This window comes from Drosophila serrata, unplaced genomic scaffold (assembly GCF_035046125.1).
Source record: "Drosophila serrata isolate PLE 108 unplaced genomic scaffold, ASM3504612v1 contig_276, whole genome shotgun sequence".
Taxonomy (NCBI): Eukaryota; Metazoa; Arthropoda; class Insecta; order Diptera; family Drosophilidae; genus Drosophila; species Drosophila serrata.
This window is the reverse complement of record NW_028257174.1, coordinates 3974991-3992164: the sequence shown is the minus strand read 5'-3', so window position 1 is coordinate 3992164 and position 17174 is coordinate 3974991. Positions and strand designations below refer to the sequence as shown.

The following is a 17174-nucleotide window of genomic DNA, read 5'->3' as shown; positions in this document are numbered from 1 at the left end:
CGATGTAACCCCTTATAATTTTTTTAAATTTTGGAAAAAATTTCGAAATTTATTTTTCTTTTTTTTTATTTTTTTTATTTTTTATTATTTTTCGATCGGACATGGCTAGAATGATTCGCCTGTTGATGCTGATCAAGAATATATATGATTTATGGGGTCGGAAATGACTCCTTCACATCGTTACAAGCTTCTGACTATAATTATAATAATATTATATGCAAGGGTATAAAAACTACTGCTCAGCACCGAAAGGTATTCCACAAATACTTAGTTGAAGCTCTCCCCATTTGCATGGAAATTGTCACCTGTACTTTCCATTTCAAGACGCTCGCCGGCGTACACCTGAAAGGCAAGCGAACAAACAGAACAGCAACAACAACAATAACAACAGCAAGGAGAGAAAAAAGCAGCAATCAAATGGCAGCGTGCTAATGAGACTCTAAACAAGCCCCCGCAGGCGGCAGGGCCATTAACCCTTGCCACCACCTTCACGTAACGCGAACCGAAAACGAAAACGAAAACGAAACGGAACGCATGCCAGCACGCTTCTCATAACCCTTAACACACTCTTTCGCTCTTGGAAAAATGGCAGGCAAAACAAACAGCAACAAGCTAGCAGCGTGCCTTGGCAATACAATTTAAAAGCGTGATTATTTTTAAGTAAGCGAAAGCAAAAATACGCGCAGTAGAAGGGGTTAAGCACAAAAACAGAAATAATATAAGGCATGCTTAGAGAAAGCTTTCAACGCGGACTAATTATGATTTGTGGCAGGCCAAAGAGCTAATTGCGACTAAATTTGGATGGTTAAAAATAGAAGGCAACGCAAAAACACACCGCCAATGCGCAAATGCAATTCAAATTTAAATTTAAATTTGAATTTGAATTGCAATCGCGCTTTGGCGGAAAACTATCGATAGCAGCCAGTGTGTACACACCCTGCTGATTAGCTGATGTGTACACACTGTCCATGTATAAAAGTGGTTTGAAACTTGTCTATGCTATAATTATGAAAAATACTAAAAATAAGTGTTATCGATAAGTCGCCGTGCTTGGTATTTTCTAGGCTATCGCGGCACGGTCACACTGGAAGCGAAATCAACACGGATGATTTCGCAAATAATTTCTTTGGAAAAGGAAAAATTAAGAAATGGGCGATGTGGACAAGTGGATCGAGACGGTGAAAGAGTGCAAGTACCTGCCGGAGAATGTGCTGAAGAATCTGTGCGAGATGGTGTGCGACATACTGCTGGAGGAGTCAAACATTCTGCCCGTGAGCACGCCCGTCACCGTCTGCGGCGATATCCATGGCCAGGTGAGTGCACGCGACGAAACATGATGGAGCCTGCACTAATAACCCACTGCTTCCGTTCCAGTTCTATGACCTGGAGCAACTATTCCGGACGGGCGGCTATTGCGCCGATCACGACAAGGTCAAGGCCAATGCCGTCCGCTCCCTGGGCAATCTCCTGCAGATCCTCCAGCAGCAGCAGGCCTCCGAGAATACCGAATCCATGCAGCTGGCCATGTCCAAGCTCCTGGACTGTGTGCGGTCCGCGGGCAGTGCCAAGGTGAAGTGGAACGCCTGCCATGCCATCGGAAATTTGGTGAAGCACAGGGCTTTTTTTGCGACGAATCACCTGGCGGGCATCCTGTTCCCGGCTCTCAGCCAGCTGGTGGTGCAGCATGCCAACTTCAAGGTGCGCATTAATGCCACCGGAGTGCTGCTGCAGGTGGAGATGCGCCAGGATTATGGGAGCCACTTTCCGTTGGTATGGCGTTCGCTACTGGACGCACTGGAGCGCTCCAATGCCCTGGACAATTTTGAGGAGTACAACCACCGGGATGCGCTGCAACAGCAGCTATGTTTGGCAATGGCTCACCTGCTGATGCTGACCAAGGCCTCGGACCTGCCAAATTTAAATTTGAATTGCAATCGCGCTTTGGCGGAAAACTATCGATAACAGCCAGTGTGTACACACCCTGCTGATTAGCTGATGTGTACACACTGTCCGTGTATAACAGTGGTTTGAAACTGGTCTATGCTATAATTATGAAAAATACTAAAAATAAGTGTTATCGATAAGTCGCCGTGCTTGGTATTTTCTAAGCTATCGCGGCACGGACACACTGGAAGCGAAATCAACACGGATGATTTCGCAAATAATTTCTTTGAAAAAGGAAAAACTAAGAAATGGGCGATGTGGACAAGTGGATCGAGACGGTGAAAGAGTGCAAGTACCTGCCGGAGAATGAGCTGAAGAATCTGTGCGAGATGGTGTGCGACATACTGCTGGAGGAGTCAAACATTCTGCCCGTGAGCACGCCCGTCACCGTCTGCGGCGATATCCATGGCCAGGTGAGTGCACGCGACGAAACATGATCGAGCCTGCACTAATAACCCACTGCTTCCGTTCCAGTTCTATGACCTGGAGCAGCTATTCCGGACGGGCGGCCAGGTGCCGGACACAAACTACATATTCATGGGCGACTTTGTGGACCGCGGCTACTACTCACTGGAAACATTCACCCGCCTGCTGACGCTCAAGGCGCGCTACCCCAATCGGATAACGCTACTGCGCGGCAACCACGAGACGCGGCAGATCACCAAGGTCTATGGCTTCTTCGACGAGTGCTTCAGCAAGTATGGAAATGCCAATGGCTGGAAGTATTGCTGCAAGGTGTTTGATCTGCTCACCATAGCCGCCGTATGTCGTTCTTCCTCTAATCATAAAATGCAATTGCTTCTATTTACTATATTACCTCTCCGCAGATCATCGACGAGGAGGTTCTGTGCGTTCACGGCGGACTGAGTCCCGAGATCATCACTCTTGACCAGATCCGGACAATCGAGAGGAACGGCGAAATACCCTACAAGGGTGCATTCTGCGATCTAGTGTGGTCCGATCCCGAGGACATGGAGTTCTGGGGCCAGAGTCCACGTGGCGCTGGCTGGCTGTTCGGTCATAATGTGACCAAGGACTTTATGACGATCAATAACCTGGACCTGATCTGTCGGGCGCATCAGCTAGTCAACGAGGGCATCAAGCACATGTTCGAGGGCAAGCTGGTGACCGTGTGGTCGGCACCCAACTACTGCTATCGATGCGGCAACGTGGCCGCAATCCTCAGCTTCGATACGGCGAAACAGCGACAGGCGAAGATCTTTCTGGCGGTGCCGGATGCGGAGCGGGTGATACCTAAGCAGAACACGACGCCGTACTTCCTCTAAACCGATGTGATTCGAACCGAACCAAACCGATCCGCCCACCATTCAAGCTGGGGAGATTATAGATGTACGCTTCTTGGACACGGCGTGGAGAGCAGCCTTCGGCCGAAGCCAACTGTCTACGTTAGCCGCCTTTATCGCCGCCTTTACCCAACCCCCACTCCAAAACACACGCACACAAAGGCACTGTCAACGCACACACAGGCCCACACCTGCAATATGCGCTCCTACTTTTGTTATGGCCAATAACATATCTATTTAACAAGGTCAACAAGTAAATCCCATTGGCAGTGAGTTAAGTGCAACACCAAAAAAACTAAATAATAGATTCAAGTTTTTTTTTATAAGATTTAAATTTAAAACAAGTATTGCATTTACTGATGTTCAAGCAGAAGCTACATATATGTATATGTATATATATATTTTGTATTCCAAAAACCTATTTATTTCCGTGTGGAAAAAACAAGAATAGCACAACCCTGGAATAAGAATATTAATTAAAAACCAACTGTGTGATCCCGATTAAGCAAAATAAACAACTAGAAACGTGGACTTTACTTTATTAGGCCGGGCTGGTGCTTAAATCGCCCAGTAGATGGCTTTTGCACGAGGGTTAATTTTTAAAACAACAACAACCAAATTGTTGTACAACAACTGCAATAACATATTTACAACAACAACAACACGTTTCCTTTCCGAGCTCCCTCAAATCGGCTTAAAATTCCACGTTTTCCCATCTGGGATACCAGGCGAACAGAAATCAGCAGCAAGCGAACGCGACTTCATCGATCTGGCAACCCTACGCCATGACGTCAGTCATTTTGTCAGTCTGGCAACGCAGGCAGTTTGTTTACTTTAGCCTAGACACAAACCTATCACCGGCCGATTAATTTTATAGCCAAGACACAAACCAACCGTTATCGATCGTCATCCCGAGCGTTGCCAGACTGGCTAAATGACTGACGTCATGACGTAGGGTTGCCAGATCGATGAAGTCACGTTCGCTTGCTGCTGATTTCTGTTCGCCTGGTATCCCAGATCCGATTTTGTACTGAAACGCCGCGATTCGAGCCTGGCCGTTGCCTACAACAACAACAACAACCTGGATATGGCCTACAACAACAACAACAACTATTTTACAACAACAACAACAACTTTTTACAACAACAAAAACAACTTTTTTTTACAACAACAACAACAATTTTTTAGAGATGCGAAAATTGATCATTTAGCTATTTTGCACTGTTGGGCGAAAATCCCGCATGCATGACCGGAATTTATTGCCCATTTAAACTCCAATTAAAATTACATGTTAAAAATGTATTGTTTTATTTAATTCTAATACAAATTTGTCGGCTAATTTAATAAGCAAGAAATTAACGCTATTTTAAAATCTAGCTTTAATTCTAGCTAGAATTCCCTGCAAAATCATCGATAGTCGTTATAGAATATCGATATCTCCAATCGTCGACTTATTGATGTTTACTCACCTCTAGCGTAAATCCCTAAAAAATACAATAATTTAGTTCCCATCACAATTATTTAGCTTTTTATATCTTTTTTGAGCTGCATACGATGGACAAGGACAGGGAGATGCATGACGCTCTCCGGCGGAGGCTTTTGGACGCTGAATCTGCAGCCAAACAGGATGAGGCGACACGCCAGCGGCATCTGCAGATACTTCAGGAGCTGTGGCAGCCAAGGGGCACACCTGTGGGCGTGCCGGGCGAACGGCTGCGACAGCTGTTCGAGGAGGTGCGAGCGAGAGGAGACCACGGCTTGTTGCGGAACTGGCAGCTGTGGCTAAGCGAGCTCATCCTGGCCAGACGAGTGATTCTGGTGAGGTCACACCTGCTGGTAGAGTGGCTAATGGGCGGCGGCCAGCGGGAGAAGCTGACGGAGGAACTGAATTTGCTGCTGTCGCTGCTGAAAACGGTGCCTAAGGAACGCCTGCCCGGATACTGGCCAGCATTGGCCATGTTGTCCCACTCCACGGATGTGAAAGCAGCTCTGCTGCTCATCAAGTGCCAGGAAGCAGTGCTCTCCGACGTGGAGCAGCCCGAAGAAGCGGAGGGCAGTCCCAGCCGCTACGCTGCCGATTCCCTCGTTCAGTGCCACTTCGAGGGCCGTTGGCTGGATGCCAAGGAGCAGGAGCAGCTGCCCCTGATAATTGCCCATAGCTTGCAGCTGCTCCAGAAGCTGGTGACCAGGCAACCGGACTATGCGGCCCAGCATGTGCCCGAACTGATGGGCATAGCCCACTGCTACGTGCAATATGGGGCGGAAGGGGAGGCGTCTGCCAAGTCGCAGCTGCCACGGAAGGTGCAGCCTGCCCAGCAATCCGCCGCCTATGGTCACGAGGAGGAATCCCTGGAATCGGAGCAGCAGAACGCCGGCGGCAGCAAGGGACGCTCGGGCGGTCGCAGGAACAAGGTGCGGAAGATGAGATCGTTGGCCAAGCAGCGGAACCAAAGCAGCAACAACCACGTCAGCGATTCCCTGCTGGCGGAGAGTGCTCCCCGGGACCGCCTACTGCTGATGGGGAACCTGGACTATGGCTGCCTCACGGGTGACTCTGGCGAGAACTGTCCTCCCTCCGATTCGGATCAGTTGCCGGGACCCAAGCAGCTCCGACAGCTCCAGGCCAAGGTGCGGATCTCTGCGCTGCAACTGCTGGGTGCTCTGACCAAGCAACTCCCTCGCCGCACGCTCTACGGCTACTGGCACGTCCTGTTTCCCAGCGCCGACTCTGGCGGCGGTGGTCACCTGCTCCTCGTGGGCCAAACGGACGGCAACTCCCGCTGCCGAGCCCTGGCCTTGCAACTGGCCGCCCAGCTGCTGTACGGATCCAAGGGCTACCTCAGTCAGGCCTGCTCCCGGGGGCCCAGCAACTACACGCCTTTCGCCGTGAGCCTGGCCAGCAGCGTCCTCTCGGCCTATCGCTCGCTGTGCTCCATCCTGGAGAAGGAATATGCGCCTCCAGTGCTCACACAGTGCCTCAAGTGCCTGGCCGTTCTGGTGCAGGCCACACCCTTCGAGCAGCTGGAGATGGGCTTCGTCTACGAGTTCGTCGGCCACGTGAAGAAGCTGATCAAGAACGCGGAATCTCCGGTGGCCGTCTCGGCATTGTTGGTCATGGAAATGCTGGTGGCCACGCCGAAGCTAACGCCAGAGATGGCCAGCGCCATTGGTCTCGCTCCGAGCCAGCGGGATCTCAAGCTGGAGGAGCTGCAGTCGGATCAGCCGGAATTCCTTGAGCTCTGCGATTCGGATGCGGAGCTGGAACTGGAGGAGGAGGCGGAGCAGCAGCCGGCGCAGCAGAAGGCAGAGGCGAATCCTATCCAGCTGGTTGCTCCACCCATTCCGCGGAACTCCTGGCTGCTGCGGCAGGTCCTGAGGCAGCTGGAGAGCTTAGGGACTGGGCCTCCGATGCGTGTGGAATGCTTCCAGGTTCTGCTGGCCATGGCAACCCACGTGGGCCTTCTCCGTGGCCATCAGGCGCGCCTGGCGAGGGTTCTGCTTGCCGGATTGAGGGACGTCACAGCAGATGTGAGGCTCTACGCGGCTCGTTGCCTGGATTCCGTTGGCTACCAGCTGGGACGCCTGCTTCCAGAGCCGCCAGAGAGGGAGATGCAATTGTCCTTCTGGCTCAGCCTGCTGCCTGGCATCTATGGAGCGTATAATGATGCGGCTGGAGCTTCCCTGAAGTGTGCCCTCTGCGATGCTCTGTCCAATATGGGTAGCTTCAGCTTCGAGCGGCTGCCTCCTGGTCAGCGGAATGCTCTCTTGGCCTTCCTCAGTGGCTGTGCCAGCGACGATGGTGAGGAGCCGCTGGTCAGGGCTGCAGCTCTGCGGGCTCTCGCCGTCTACGTGCTCCATCCCACTCTGAAGGCAGATCTGGTCTTTGTGGAGAATGCAGCGGAGCTGACGCTTCGTATCATCAACGATTCCCAGCTGGCGGTGAGGATTAAGGCCGCCTGGGCGCTGGGCAATATCAGTGATGCCCTCATCGCAGCCATTCCCAATCATTCGGAGCGGGTTTCTGAGGAGCTCCTTGGCCGCCTCATCCAAGCGGCCACGCAGAGCTGCGCCGATCACGACAAGGTCAAGGCCAATGCCGTCCGCTCCCTGGGCAATCTCCTGCAGATCCTCCAGCAGCAGCAGGCCTCCGAGAATACCGAATCCATGCAGCTGGCCATGTCCAAGCTCCTGGACTGTGTGCGGTCCGCGGGCAGTGCCAAGGTGAAGTGGAACGCCTGCCATGCCATCGGAAATCTGGTGAAGCACAGGGCCTTCTTTGCGACGAATCACCTGGCGGGCATCCTGTTCCCGGCTCTCAGCCAGCTGGTGGTGCAGCATGCCAACTTCAAGGTGCGCATTAATGCCACCGGAGTGCTGCTGCAGGTGGAGATGCGCCAGGATTTTGGGAGCCACTTTCCGTTGGTATGGCGTTCGCTGCTGGACGCACTGGAGCGCTCCAATGCCCTGGACAATTTTGAGGAGTACAACCACCGGGATGCGCTGCAACAGCAGCTATGTTTGGCAATGGCTCACCTGCTGATGCTGGCCAAGGCCTCGGATCTGCCGGCGATGCGTGAGGCTCTCGAGGAGGATCGACTGGACGAGGTGCGAGGCACCTGGCGCCGGGTGGCATTCCGCATTGTTCCAGAGCAGTCGGCGCCTCTCTTCACCTGCAGCCCGCTCCTGGAGCAGCGCCTGCAGGCGGATGCAACGATTCCACAGCAACGTTCCGCCTTGGGCTTCATTGTTGGCACACTCCGGCTGGATCCCTAGGCGAAGCAGGTTCTTTCATCTCGATTTACAGCACATTTACACTGAAATAAAAAGAATTTTTAAATTAATTATAGATTTTTCATAGATTTTTGTTGGGTTTCGAAGGCTATTACAGGTAAAGGAGCCATTTCTGACCCTATAAACCATATATATTCTTGATCAGAATGATCAGGCAAATCGATTTAGCAAAGTTTTGGGACAAATCAAATTTTTTCAATTTTTTGAAAATTTTACAAGGGGTTACTTCATTAAATTTTCAAAAAATCGAAAAAAATTTTACATTTCAAAGTTAAAAATTAAGTTTGCTTATTTGTTAAGCTAATCGAAACTAGCACAGCAACGTTTTCTGAATCGAAATTAATACATTTTTGGCTAAGTTATGATAATTTTAAACTTTGGTTTTCACTTAAAATATTAAATAAAATTACCTTTAAAAATCGATGTACAGAAATCGATTATTTTAAGATTTCTCAAGGACATAAGATCATCTTCGGCTTCCTCTCTTGTTACAATGTAAAGCGTACCGACTCTTAATTGTAAATACTTAAACTTTACAATTTATACAATTCAAAGTCTGTAAAAATTACTCAATATTTAACACAATGAATTATTAATTTTTAAAGTGTATTTGTATATATGCCTTTATATATAATGTGTGTGGGTTTAATTTGATTTGTTAGGGACCGCGGTTTGCCTCAATGCTCTCCGACGATCGATGGATGTGTGTGTGTGTGTGTGTGTTTGTGTGTTTACATGTGTGTGTGTGTGTGTGTGGTGTTTATTTACTAAAACTCCTTGCAAGCATCTGGGATCGGATGTTCTCTATACGTTTGTATACATATATAACTGAAGAGTTAGCATTTGAATTACATGGTTGGCTGGCATTGAACAAACTAGAAAAAGGAGATGCCACGCTTGGGTAGGGGTTGTAGGTTTCTTGGTTTTTTGTTTGTGTTTAAATTAACATGTCGAACTAAAAAAAAAATAATAAAAAAAAAAAACAATCATAAAAGAGTCGTGCTTGCGCCGGGCGCCAGCGTGTTAAAGAAGGGTGTCTCCGCTGGCACTGGCCTATTTTTTCCTTTTTTGTAGTTTAAGTTCCTTTCTCTTCATGGTTTACTTCTTTCCTTCCTTGATAATAAACTAAGTCTAAGCTGCCCCCGCGATGCCCCGTGTCTATGTCTCGTGCTCTCCACCTCCGCCTCCGCCTCCGCCTGCTCCTCCTCCCGAGCGCTGCTCCCCTTTGCCCCGCTTTGAATCCGCCACACCGTCGTCACCAAAACTGAGCATTCGCTTGCCGCCGCGCACCTTCTCGTTCATTAGTTGCAGATCCTAAAGTAGGAGAAAGTAGGATTAAATCCTCAAGATCCCTAAATCCAAATGGAGCTTACCTTGGCGGGACTGTGGTAGAATCTGTATACCATCTGGTTGGGCGACTGCTGCAGCTGGATGTCATTCTTGGGCATTTGAGTGACAAACAGCGAGTGACTCTGGGTGACCTTCTTGGGCTGGGCAGCACGCTCCTTGGGGTGCGGCGAGAGGAGCAGATCCGAGGTGCGGCCGCTCACATCCGGAGCGACGTTCAGGTATTCGATGGCGAACTGGCGCAAGATCGGCACATACACGTTGTTGTAGAAGTGGATAATGTCGCGCACCTTGGGCTCACCGTTCTCGTGGGTGACGATGAAGACCTCGCGGTAGACGCTGTTCACCGCCTGCGGCTGGTTGCGATACGCCCGCATAATGTCGCTGAACTTGGGCTCCTCCATTTTCTTTACCTGCAAAATACCATGGCATTTACTCTCTGCGAAACTGTTACGCGAATAAAAGAGATACTCCTTACCTTAATGTAGATATATATTGCACACATGATGATTTGATCCAGGTGGCGGTCCTTCATTAGGCCCGTGTCGTGGGTGATCGAGTGCTCGAAGATGTGCCAGATGCATTCGGGCGCCTTCTCGCACAGACTCAGCTCCGAGCAGAGCTTCTGGATGCGCAGCCAGCCGAGAAGATAGACCTTGCGCAGGAAGATCTGCAGCGGGCCGGCAGTGCGATCACGATTCACCACCAGCGAGTTGGCCAGCGGCGGCGGAGCGGACTCGATCAGGTACCAAACGAACGAGTTACGGGACCAGGCCAAACGCTCCAGGCACGTCTCCTCAATGGAGTTGAGATGCTTGATCAGCGAACGATTCAGGCAGCCCTCGTGCGAGCCGTGACGCACCACGATCTCGATGATCTTTTGGAACTCGAACGCACTAATACTGAAGCAATCGAGCACCCAGGGGAACTTGAAGTCCGTCTTGTAGGCCTCCAGTACCAGCTCCACGCAGCAGGCCAGCAGCGTGATATTGAAGATGTCCAGCGAGATTTTCTTCACCAGCATGGGCTTGAGATCGATGTCGGGCTTGTTCCGCATCTCCGCCTGCAGGATCTTGTCCAGCAGGTAGAAGTAAAAGGACTTGGCCAAACGGAAGCGGCTCTTCGCCTCCGTTGACGGATATTTGGCGAGAAACTTTTGCTTTAGATCCTCGATAATGGTCAGCAGCTTGGCAATCACCTCCTCGCCGGCTTGCCTTGAGGAGAGAAAGGAAGACAACAAAAATAAAATAATTAGCGGTTGAGATCTGTTTAAAGCAGAGAAATATGTATACAATTATGAAGAACTAGGGCGAGGCCCAATAGTTGCTAGGGGCTCAGATTTCGCCATTTCGCATGTGTTTTTTCCGGCTATAACCATGTTTATCCCTTCTTTGTTTAAAGTAAATGAATATTTCCATGAAAGACTCACTTGACGAAATCTGTGGGCTCGGTGATACGCCCAAAGGCAAGCAGCTGTTTTACATTGTTGGTGGCATTGCGGACGGGCTCGAATTTGTCGCCGGCCATCGCCGGCTGGGCGGGCAGATCCTGCATGCGCGTAAGCGGTGTCACCGGCGGACGCAGGGCCTGATCATTGAGGCTTGTGTGATCGCTCGCATCATAGGCACTCAAAATGCGCTCGTCGAACTCGCCCACGCTCAGCACATACTGCTCATAGCTGATATTGAGCGACTTTAGATTGCGCTCGAAGTTCTCGTTGGCCAGCAGCCCCAGCATGGTGTCCTTGTTGCCATAGATGGTCTAGGGAGGGCAAGAGATCAGGTTAGATGTTTGCTGGACACTTCCCAAAAGGGAAGAAGGGAATGCAACTCACCGGAGCCTGAAAGAAGCTCGACATGATCTCGCGGAAGGTGGTGGCCTTCATGGCCTTGGCCTCGTCGGTCATGTCGCAGAAGTGGGCCAGGATGCAGCACTGCTTCTGGCGGAAGTCCAGCTCCGTCCAGTTGGGCGGCAGTCCCTCGAACTTGGGGTTGATGAGATCGGTGCGCTTCTCGGCCAGCACATTGTTGTATATCAGATCGATGCAGCAGATCATCAGGTTGAACGAGCTGACCAGGTCGACGGTGTTGCTGGGCTTCTGGTTCTTGGCGCAGAGGAACAGGCGCCAGCAGAAGTCGTCCAGCTTGATAAAGGAGCACTTGCCATGCGGATGGCTCGAGTGCAGGGAGCTGTGAGGGAGAAAATGCCCCTTTAGCCATGTTTCTTGGTAACGCGGAGCAGGTGGATACTCACATGTACTTCGAGTGCTTCTTCTCGTTGGGCGGACACACGAAAATCAGGTCAAAGATGGTCCGGAAGCGCTTGTACAGCGTGAACGTAATGCTAAATTTGCGGTCCAGGACCTCGATCTCGTTGACAAACTCCTGCGGCAGGTTGGCCATGTCGCACCACTGCTTGATCTTCGTCTTGAAGTCGTAGATGCTGCATAGAAGAGAGCGGGAGGGAGAGAGGGAGAGAGGGAGTAGAGCAGGCGCCGTAACAGGCACAAACGATGCAAACAAACCTCATTTGGCAGCAGCGCAGCAGGTTGTTTAGGGACACACAGTTGCCGCGCACCACCGCGTCTTGCCCTATGACTGTGGGCGTGCTAGAGCGACGGCAGGCTGCATACAAGGCACAGCACAGCCAGTGCATGGACTCGCCCTGCAACAGAAATGGGGTTAATCCACGCAGAAACCAACACCACAGAGACGGACTTCCACTTACCTCCAGCGAACAGCGCTGCGAGACCTTGAGGTACATCTCGAAGCCATCAATCTCCGTCTGGCGGTCCATGTTGAGCTCGCGGCACAGATTCGTGTACTTGGCCTTGGCCACCTCCTGGCTGTCGTCGGGCGGCGCCGCAGAGCCGCTGACAACCTCAGCGCCCAGCTCCTGCGGCTCGCTGGCGGCCTCGCTGCCGCTCATGGTGGCTGCTGTGGTTCACTTGGTGTTGTTTCACTGCCGGTGGCACTGGACACTCGAAAACGATACGGTAATACGCGACGGGGACGGTGCGGACACGGGCGCGGACGCGGGTCGGGGGTGGTACGAACTTTTCACGGCGCGAAGCTGACCAGCTGGCACTCTGGCAAACGGAACGAATGGCGAACGGATCGCCTTCCTGCGGTTGGCTGCGGATCGGCTGCGCTTTCCGGCGTGGCTGCGTGTGTGCGCTGCTCTCTCCTCGGATATAACTTTCGGCGCGCACTGATTAATAAGTTGACATATCTCGCCTCGACATAGAAAAAGGCGGGAAAGCGGAGGGTTGCTGGGGCCGTGCAATCTGATCTATCGATAGTTATCGCGCAGCTGTTTTCGTGAGCCGCTTTGTTATCGATTGTAACGATGTTTAAAAAACTACTAAATTAAGTACAATTTACAGTTAAATCGAGCTTTGCATGTGTTAACCTATGACTATGGCATATTTTATTTGGGAGCACAAAAAAAAAACGCAATATATTAGAATAAAATGTTGGGAGGCATTGGGAAGCCGTGCAAGGGAAGCCTCCTTGGGAGTTTCGTTCCTCTGTTCCAGGACAAAGTCTCCTGCTTCGGTTAGTGGAACCTCTTTCGCCTGCTCTTCTCTGCGGGATCACTCCCGCCAGTCACCAATGATTTGCGAGGAGGGCACCAGTTCAAAGCGAGCGTTGGCCAGATGCGGCGGCAGGCCAGATTTGGGCCGGAAGAAGGGAGCTGGCTTGGGACCGGGTGGACCAGCAGCTACTGCAATCTTGGGCTGGACCTCCGGCCTGACCTGAGTCCTCACCGGCGCGGTGCCCACGTCCACGCTGTCCAGGGTGTTCCTTACCACGGTCTGCTGCCGGGCCTGGGGCTGGGCCTGAGGTCTGGCCCGAGCTATGGGCATTGGCATAAAGCGGAAGAGACGGGGAGCGGCGTCGTCATCAGGGGCATCGTCAGTGTCCAAATCTTCATCACCAGCAGTAGCTCCGGCACCGCCAGCAGCAGCTCCAGCTCCTGCACCGCCGGCAGGAGGAGTCCACATGGCAGCCAGCCGGATGGGCACAAATGCAGGCAGCCTGACGGTGATGGGCGTGCCGGAGGGCAGCTGGGGTCCAGGAGCAGGCACCGGCAGTGGAATGGGAATGGGAATTGGTCGAGGCGGAGCCGGTGGCGGTGGAGGCAGTGGCGGCAGAGGACGAACTGGCCGCCTGGTCGTCGTTTCCACTGGGCGCGGGGCAGCCGTGGTGGTAGTGGTCGCCGATTCCTGTTCTACCTCCTTCCAGGCCTCCAGCAGGGTTAGCAGATCATCCTTGCTCATGTGACCTAGGCCAACGGGGTTGTAGGCCCACTCCCCGCCGACTCCCAGGCCCAGGCCGCCACCCACGGTATTCCAGCCGAGCGGGGGCAGGGCGGGCACCGGGGCCAGGTGCTCCAGATGCTCCAGGTGCTCCAGTGGAGCCTCGTACAGCGATCTCTGGGGACGCGCGAGGAGCAGCTGCTGGCCGGTCGTCCAATCGAATAGGATCTGCAGCAGGAAGCCCAGCAGCGTAGCACCAACTGACCCGATCATGACTGACTCTGGATTGTGGCGACTCTGGGCGGAGCACTCTCTTATATATCTCCCTCCGCCTCCTCCGCCTCCAGATGCTGCTGTCGGAAGAAGGAAGGAGGCCAAGTCCAGCGAAACGGAAGCGCACGCATTTGGTGAACTGCTACACGGAGCAAAATAGGAAGTACTTGGATGAGATTATAACTGTAAATTGCGGGAAATGCATACGTTTTTTTGTGTTGTATTATTTTCAGTGTGCAAACGGGTTTGCTGGCTCTGGACAGGCCAGGGGCCCACCGCTATGGTCACTCCCAACGCGCACGCACCTCCAAGTACCACCAGACAGTTTAATTGCCAATTCCAAGTCCAGTCCCTGCCTTCAGGCCGGTTTTCACAGGCGAACCACTTTTCCTTTTTCGGGGCCACAAGCTGGGAACGCGCCAGACCAAGATGGTAGCTGCGGGCGAAACCAGTTGGTGCCCACTTTGGTCACCGACTTTTGGGCGGTCCGCGGTCGAGGAAGCATCTCTGAAACATGCGTGCGTGCGGGCGCACTTCCTCCTCCATCTCCATTTCCATGCGAGGCTGCGGATTTGGTGCAGGTGATTGCGCAACGCCATCAGGAGTTGGAAAATGGCTGGGACATGCCACAGATTCCGATTTATGTTGGTTAATAATTCAAATCAGTAACTGAAGCCAGGAAAATGGGGAAAACCGGAGTTGGCAAGGAAAATGGAACCAATTTCCACCAACCGAACAGACGCGCAGAAGGGAATAGCAAGTCACGAAAATACTGTTTGTTTCATTGGAAATTAACCGTTACTTGGAAAGGCCTGCACACAGTTGCATTTTGGTATTAATCACAGAAACAACTGTTACTTGCTGGGTTTTCTGTTCGCCTGGTATTTTAATAAATTTTGATAAATTGATAATTTAATCTTTTTTAAGCGCGCGAGACTATCGATAACTTTCCAAGCACTTGGTCAATTTTAGGGGCGGTATGGGGGTGGGCGGCCTGGCCGGGAAGTATATTTCAACGGGCCCGCAACGGTCACACTGCTGACGTGTTTCTAACGAATCCAAACACGAATCCACCAGAAACCCCCAATACACCGCCCGCTTGCCGCCTGCCGCCCGTCGCCCGCGACGTTGCAACATAGTTTTCACCGCAAGCGGTGCCCCACACGCACGGACACGGAACAAGAACTGATTTGAGGCAGAACCCAGTCAGCAATCCCGGAGAAACCGAGCAGCATCTAGGAGGCAGATCTACACGACTCGATCAGCTGGCTTGTGAAATCGAAAGAAGCCCTTTGACTCCTGACTCGAACTTTGGGTCAAGCGGAGAGCGAACAAAGGCAATTCGGAAGTATATAAAGCTAGCTGCTGCTGCTGGTGGCCCAGGCGAGGATCGAGTCCGATCCCCCCCAATACAGTGTGTGAGACAAAGAGAGAGAGAGGCGGCGGCGAATTGTAGCCGTGGCCAGCGCGACAGCGAGCGAGTTCCACGGAGAAACCTCGTAACCAGACACAAGCGAAGCCATGGCGCTGCTAACCATGATTGCCCGGGTCATCGACGGCCTGCCGCTGGTGGGGACCATGCAGGATGACGAGCAGGTAGCCACTTTCGCCTCGCGTGCATTGTTTGCGGCAACAGCAGCATTAACCCAACCACTTTCACTTTCTCTGGCAGAGCGGTCGCAGCATATTGGACTATCAGAACCAGGCCAAGATGCTCTTCCGAAAGCTGGGCACGCATTCGCCTGCTCGCAGCAGCATCGAAACCGGACCCTACCTATTCCAGTAAGTAGTGCCCGCTCCGCCCCCAAGGGAAGGGTGCCAAGGTGCAGTCGTTCGACTTGACTGGCGTCAGTTGATAAGATCTGAACGAAACTCATTATGCTTATGGTGCTCCAATTAAAATGATGCAATAATGCCCCACTCTGTCCCATCCAGCTACCTTATTGAGAACGATGTCTGCTACCTGGTAATGGTGGACAAGATGTACTCGAAGCGACTGGCCTTCAATTATCTGGAAGATCTGGCCCAGGAGTTCCATGCCAACTATGGCAGGCGTGTCAATTCGGTGACGCGGCCATACGCCTTCATTGAATTCGACGTGTACATACAGAAGGCGAAAAAGCAGCTGACCGACCGCAGGCGCAACATCAGTAACATTAACACACAGCTGCAGGATGTGCAGCGAATCATGGTGCAGAACATTGACGATGTGCTCCAGCGCGGCACAGTGCTGGCGGGTAACTAGCACCTCAGGCGGTGGCCTCATCCCAACCCATATCTTATCTGTTTCCCGTTTTCAGAGCTCGACACAAAGACCCAGAACCTATCGATGATGTCGCAGAAGTACAAGAAGGACGCCAAGCTGCTCAACCGTAAATCCATGTACGTGAAGGCAGCCGTCGTGGGCATACTGTTCATCGTGTTCATCATGTACTTCTGGGTTCTGTAATATTCGCCGGCAGCTCCACGCTCCACTAGTGTGCCACTCGGAGCGGTGCATGTCGGACGTCGACGTCATAGACGGAAGGCGGCAAGACATTTGGAGAGCCGCCAGTACACCTGTACACATGTACACCCCCAACACACACACACACACACACACACACAAACACACACGCATATATATATATGTTTAATTCATAGGCAGACATGGAAAGTGGGGGGCGATAAGCGAAGAGCGAAGAAAACTTAGGAGCAAAACACACTTCTGACACGCGCACTGCTTCCGAGGCTTATTTAATTTCTAAACTTTACTTACATTTTTGTTGTGTTTCCGGTCTGGGATTCCATTAACTATTAAGCACGGAGCCCTGGTCTCCTCGCCCTTGCTCATTTCTTTTTCTACTCTTATTTCTCAACAAGCTTTATGTTTACCCAAATCTTTGTGCAGGTTTTTCTGACTTAATTGTTTTGATTACTTTTTTAGTTAAATTTCAAGCTGCAACCTTTGAGCCTGCAATGACATACAAAATTAAATTAAATTTTAAAAGATTGTAAATTATAAATGCAAAAAATGATCCGTAAAAGTGTGTGCGTGTACATGTTTAGATTGTAATCGGAATCGCTATGGAGCGATCTGTTCGATGGGTGATTGATATAAAACAAAAGAAAAACACATAAAATAAACATAGCAAAGAAAACGAAAGGGAATGATCAGTTTTAGGCAATTTATATGAATAAAATTAAGGCAAATAAATCAATTTACATTGTTTAATAAAAAGACAAAAACACCGAGTAACCAACCAACGAGTTTC

The 17174-nt window shown here is 51.4% G+C and overlaps 6 protein-coding genes across 8 annotated transcripts in view; 4 read left to right on the top strand and 2 right to left on the bottom strand.

Moving 5' to 3' along the window:
- LOC110179583 (HEAT repeat-containing protein 6-like) overlaps positions 1 to 2185 on the top strand; it is a 106466-nt gene extending 104281 nt beyond the window's left edge. For both annotated transcript variants that reach the window (XM_086835583.1, XM_020947175.2), the window contains 2 exons: positions 1065 to 1313; positions 1375 to 2185. In XM_086835583.1, coding sequence (XP_086691709.1) covers positions 1149 to 1313; positions 1375 to 1962 — 753 coding nt within the window. In that variant the 5' untranslated portion in view covers positions 1065 to 1148 and the 3' untranslated portion in view covers positions 1963 to 2185. The remainder of the gene's footprint in view (positions 1 to 1064; positions 1314 to 1374) is intronic.
- On the top strand, positions 1375 to 3777 carry LOC110179581 (serine/threonine-protein phosphatase 6 catalytic subunit). Its single transcript, XM_020947174.2, has 3 exons — positions 1375 to 2357; positions 2419 to 2706; positions 2772 to 3777. Exons 1-3 carry the CDS (start codon positions 2193 to 2195, stop codon positions 3228 to 3230), a joined length of 912 nt encoding a protein of 303 aa, XP_020802833.1. The 5' UTR covers positions 1375 to 2192; the 3' UTR covers positions 3231 to 3777.
- A 755-nt stretch (positions 3778 to 4532) lies between these two features.
- Rbf (Retinoblastoma-family protein) lies at positions 4533 to 12674 on the bottom strand. Its single transcript, XM_020947170.2, has 9 exons — positions 12114 to 12674; positions 11911 to 12050; positions 11640 to 11828; positions 11221 to 11575; positions 10816 to 11147; positions 9865 to 10600; positions 9413 to 9799; positions 8450 to 9353; positions 4533 to 8062 (listed from the first exon to the last, which is right to left on the bottom strand). The coding sequence occupies exons 1-8, from the start codon at positions 12312 to 12314 to the stop codon at positions 9198 to 9200; spliced, it is 2496 nt and encodes an 831-aa protein (XP_020802829.1). The 5' UTR covers positions 12315 to 12674; the 3' UTR covers positions 4533 to 8062; positions 8450 to 9197.
- Positions 4803 to 8089, top strand: LOC110179578 (HEAT repeat-containing protein 6). Its single transcript, XM_020947169.2, has one exon. It carries the CDS (start codon positions 4803 to 4805, stop codon positions 8019 to 8021), a length of 3219 nt encoding a protein of 1072 aa, XP_020802828.2. The 3' UTR covers positions 8022 to 8089.
- A 108-nt stretch (positions 12675 to 12782) lies between the features above and the next one.
- Positions 12783 to 14896, bottom strand: LOC110179580 (uncharacterized). Of its 2 annotated transcripts, none has more exons than XM_020947171.2 (2): positions 14128 to 14896; positions 12783 to 14062 (listed from the first exon to the last, which is right to left on the bottom strand). In XM_020947171.2, the coding sequence occupies exon 2, from the start codon at positions 13918 to 13920 to the stop codon at positions 12982 to 12984; it is 939 nt and encodes a 312-aa protein (XP_020802830.2). In that variant the 5' UTR covers positions 13921 to 14062; positions 14128 to 14896; the 3' UTR covers positions 12783 to 12981. The 2 variants fall into 2 exon arrangements, with proteins under 2 accessions (XP_020802830.2, XP_020802831.2); XM_020947172.2 differs by having other exon boundaries at positions 12783 to 14059; positions 14128 to 14864.
- Positions 14830 to 17162, top strand: Sec22 (vesicle-trafficking protein SEC22). The gene is made up of 4 exons (XM_020947038.2): positions 14830 to 15516; positions 15593 to 15702; positions 15856 to 16157; positions 16221 to 17162. The coding sequence occupies exons 1-4, from the start codon at positions 15442 to 15444 to the stop codon at positions 16367 to 16369; spliced, it is 636 nt and encodes a 211-aa protein (XP_020802697.1). The 5' UTR covers positions 14830 to 15441; the 3' UTR covers positions 16370 to 17162.
- The last annotated feature ends 12 nt before the right edge of the window (positions 17163 to 17174 follow it).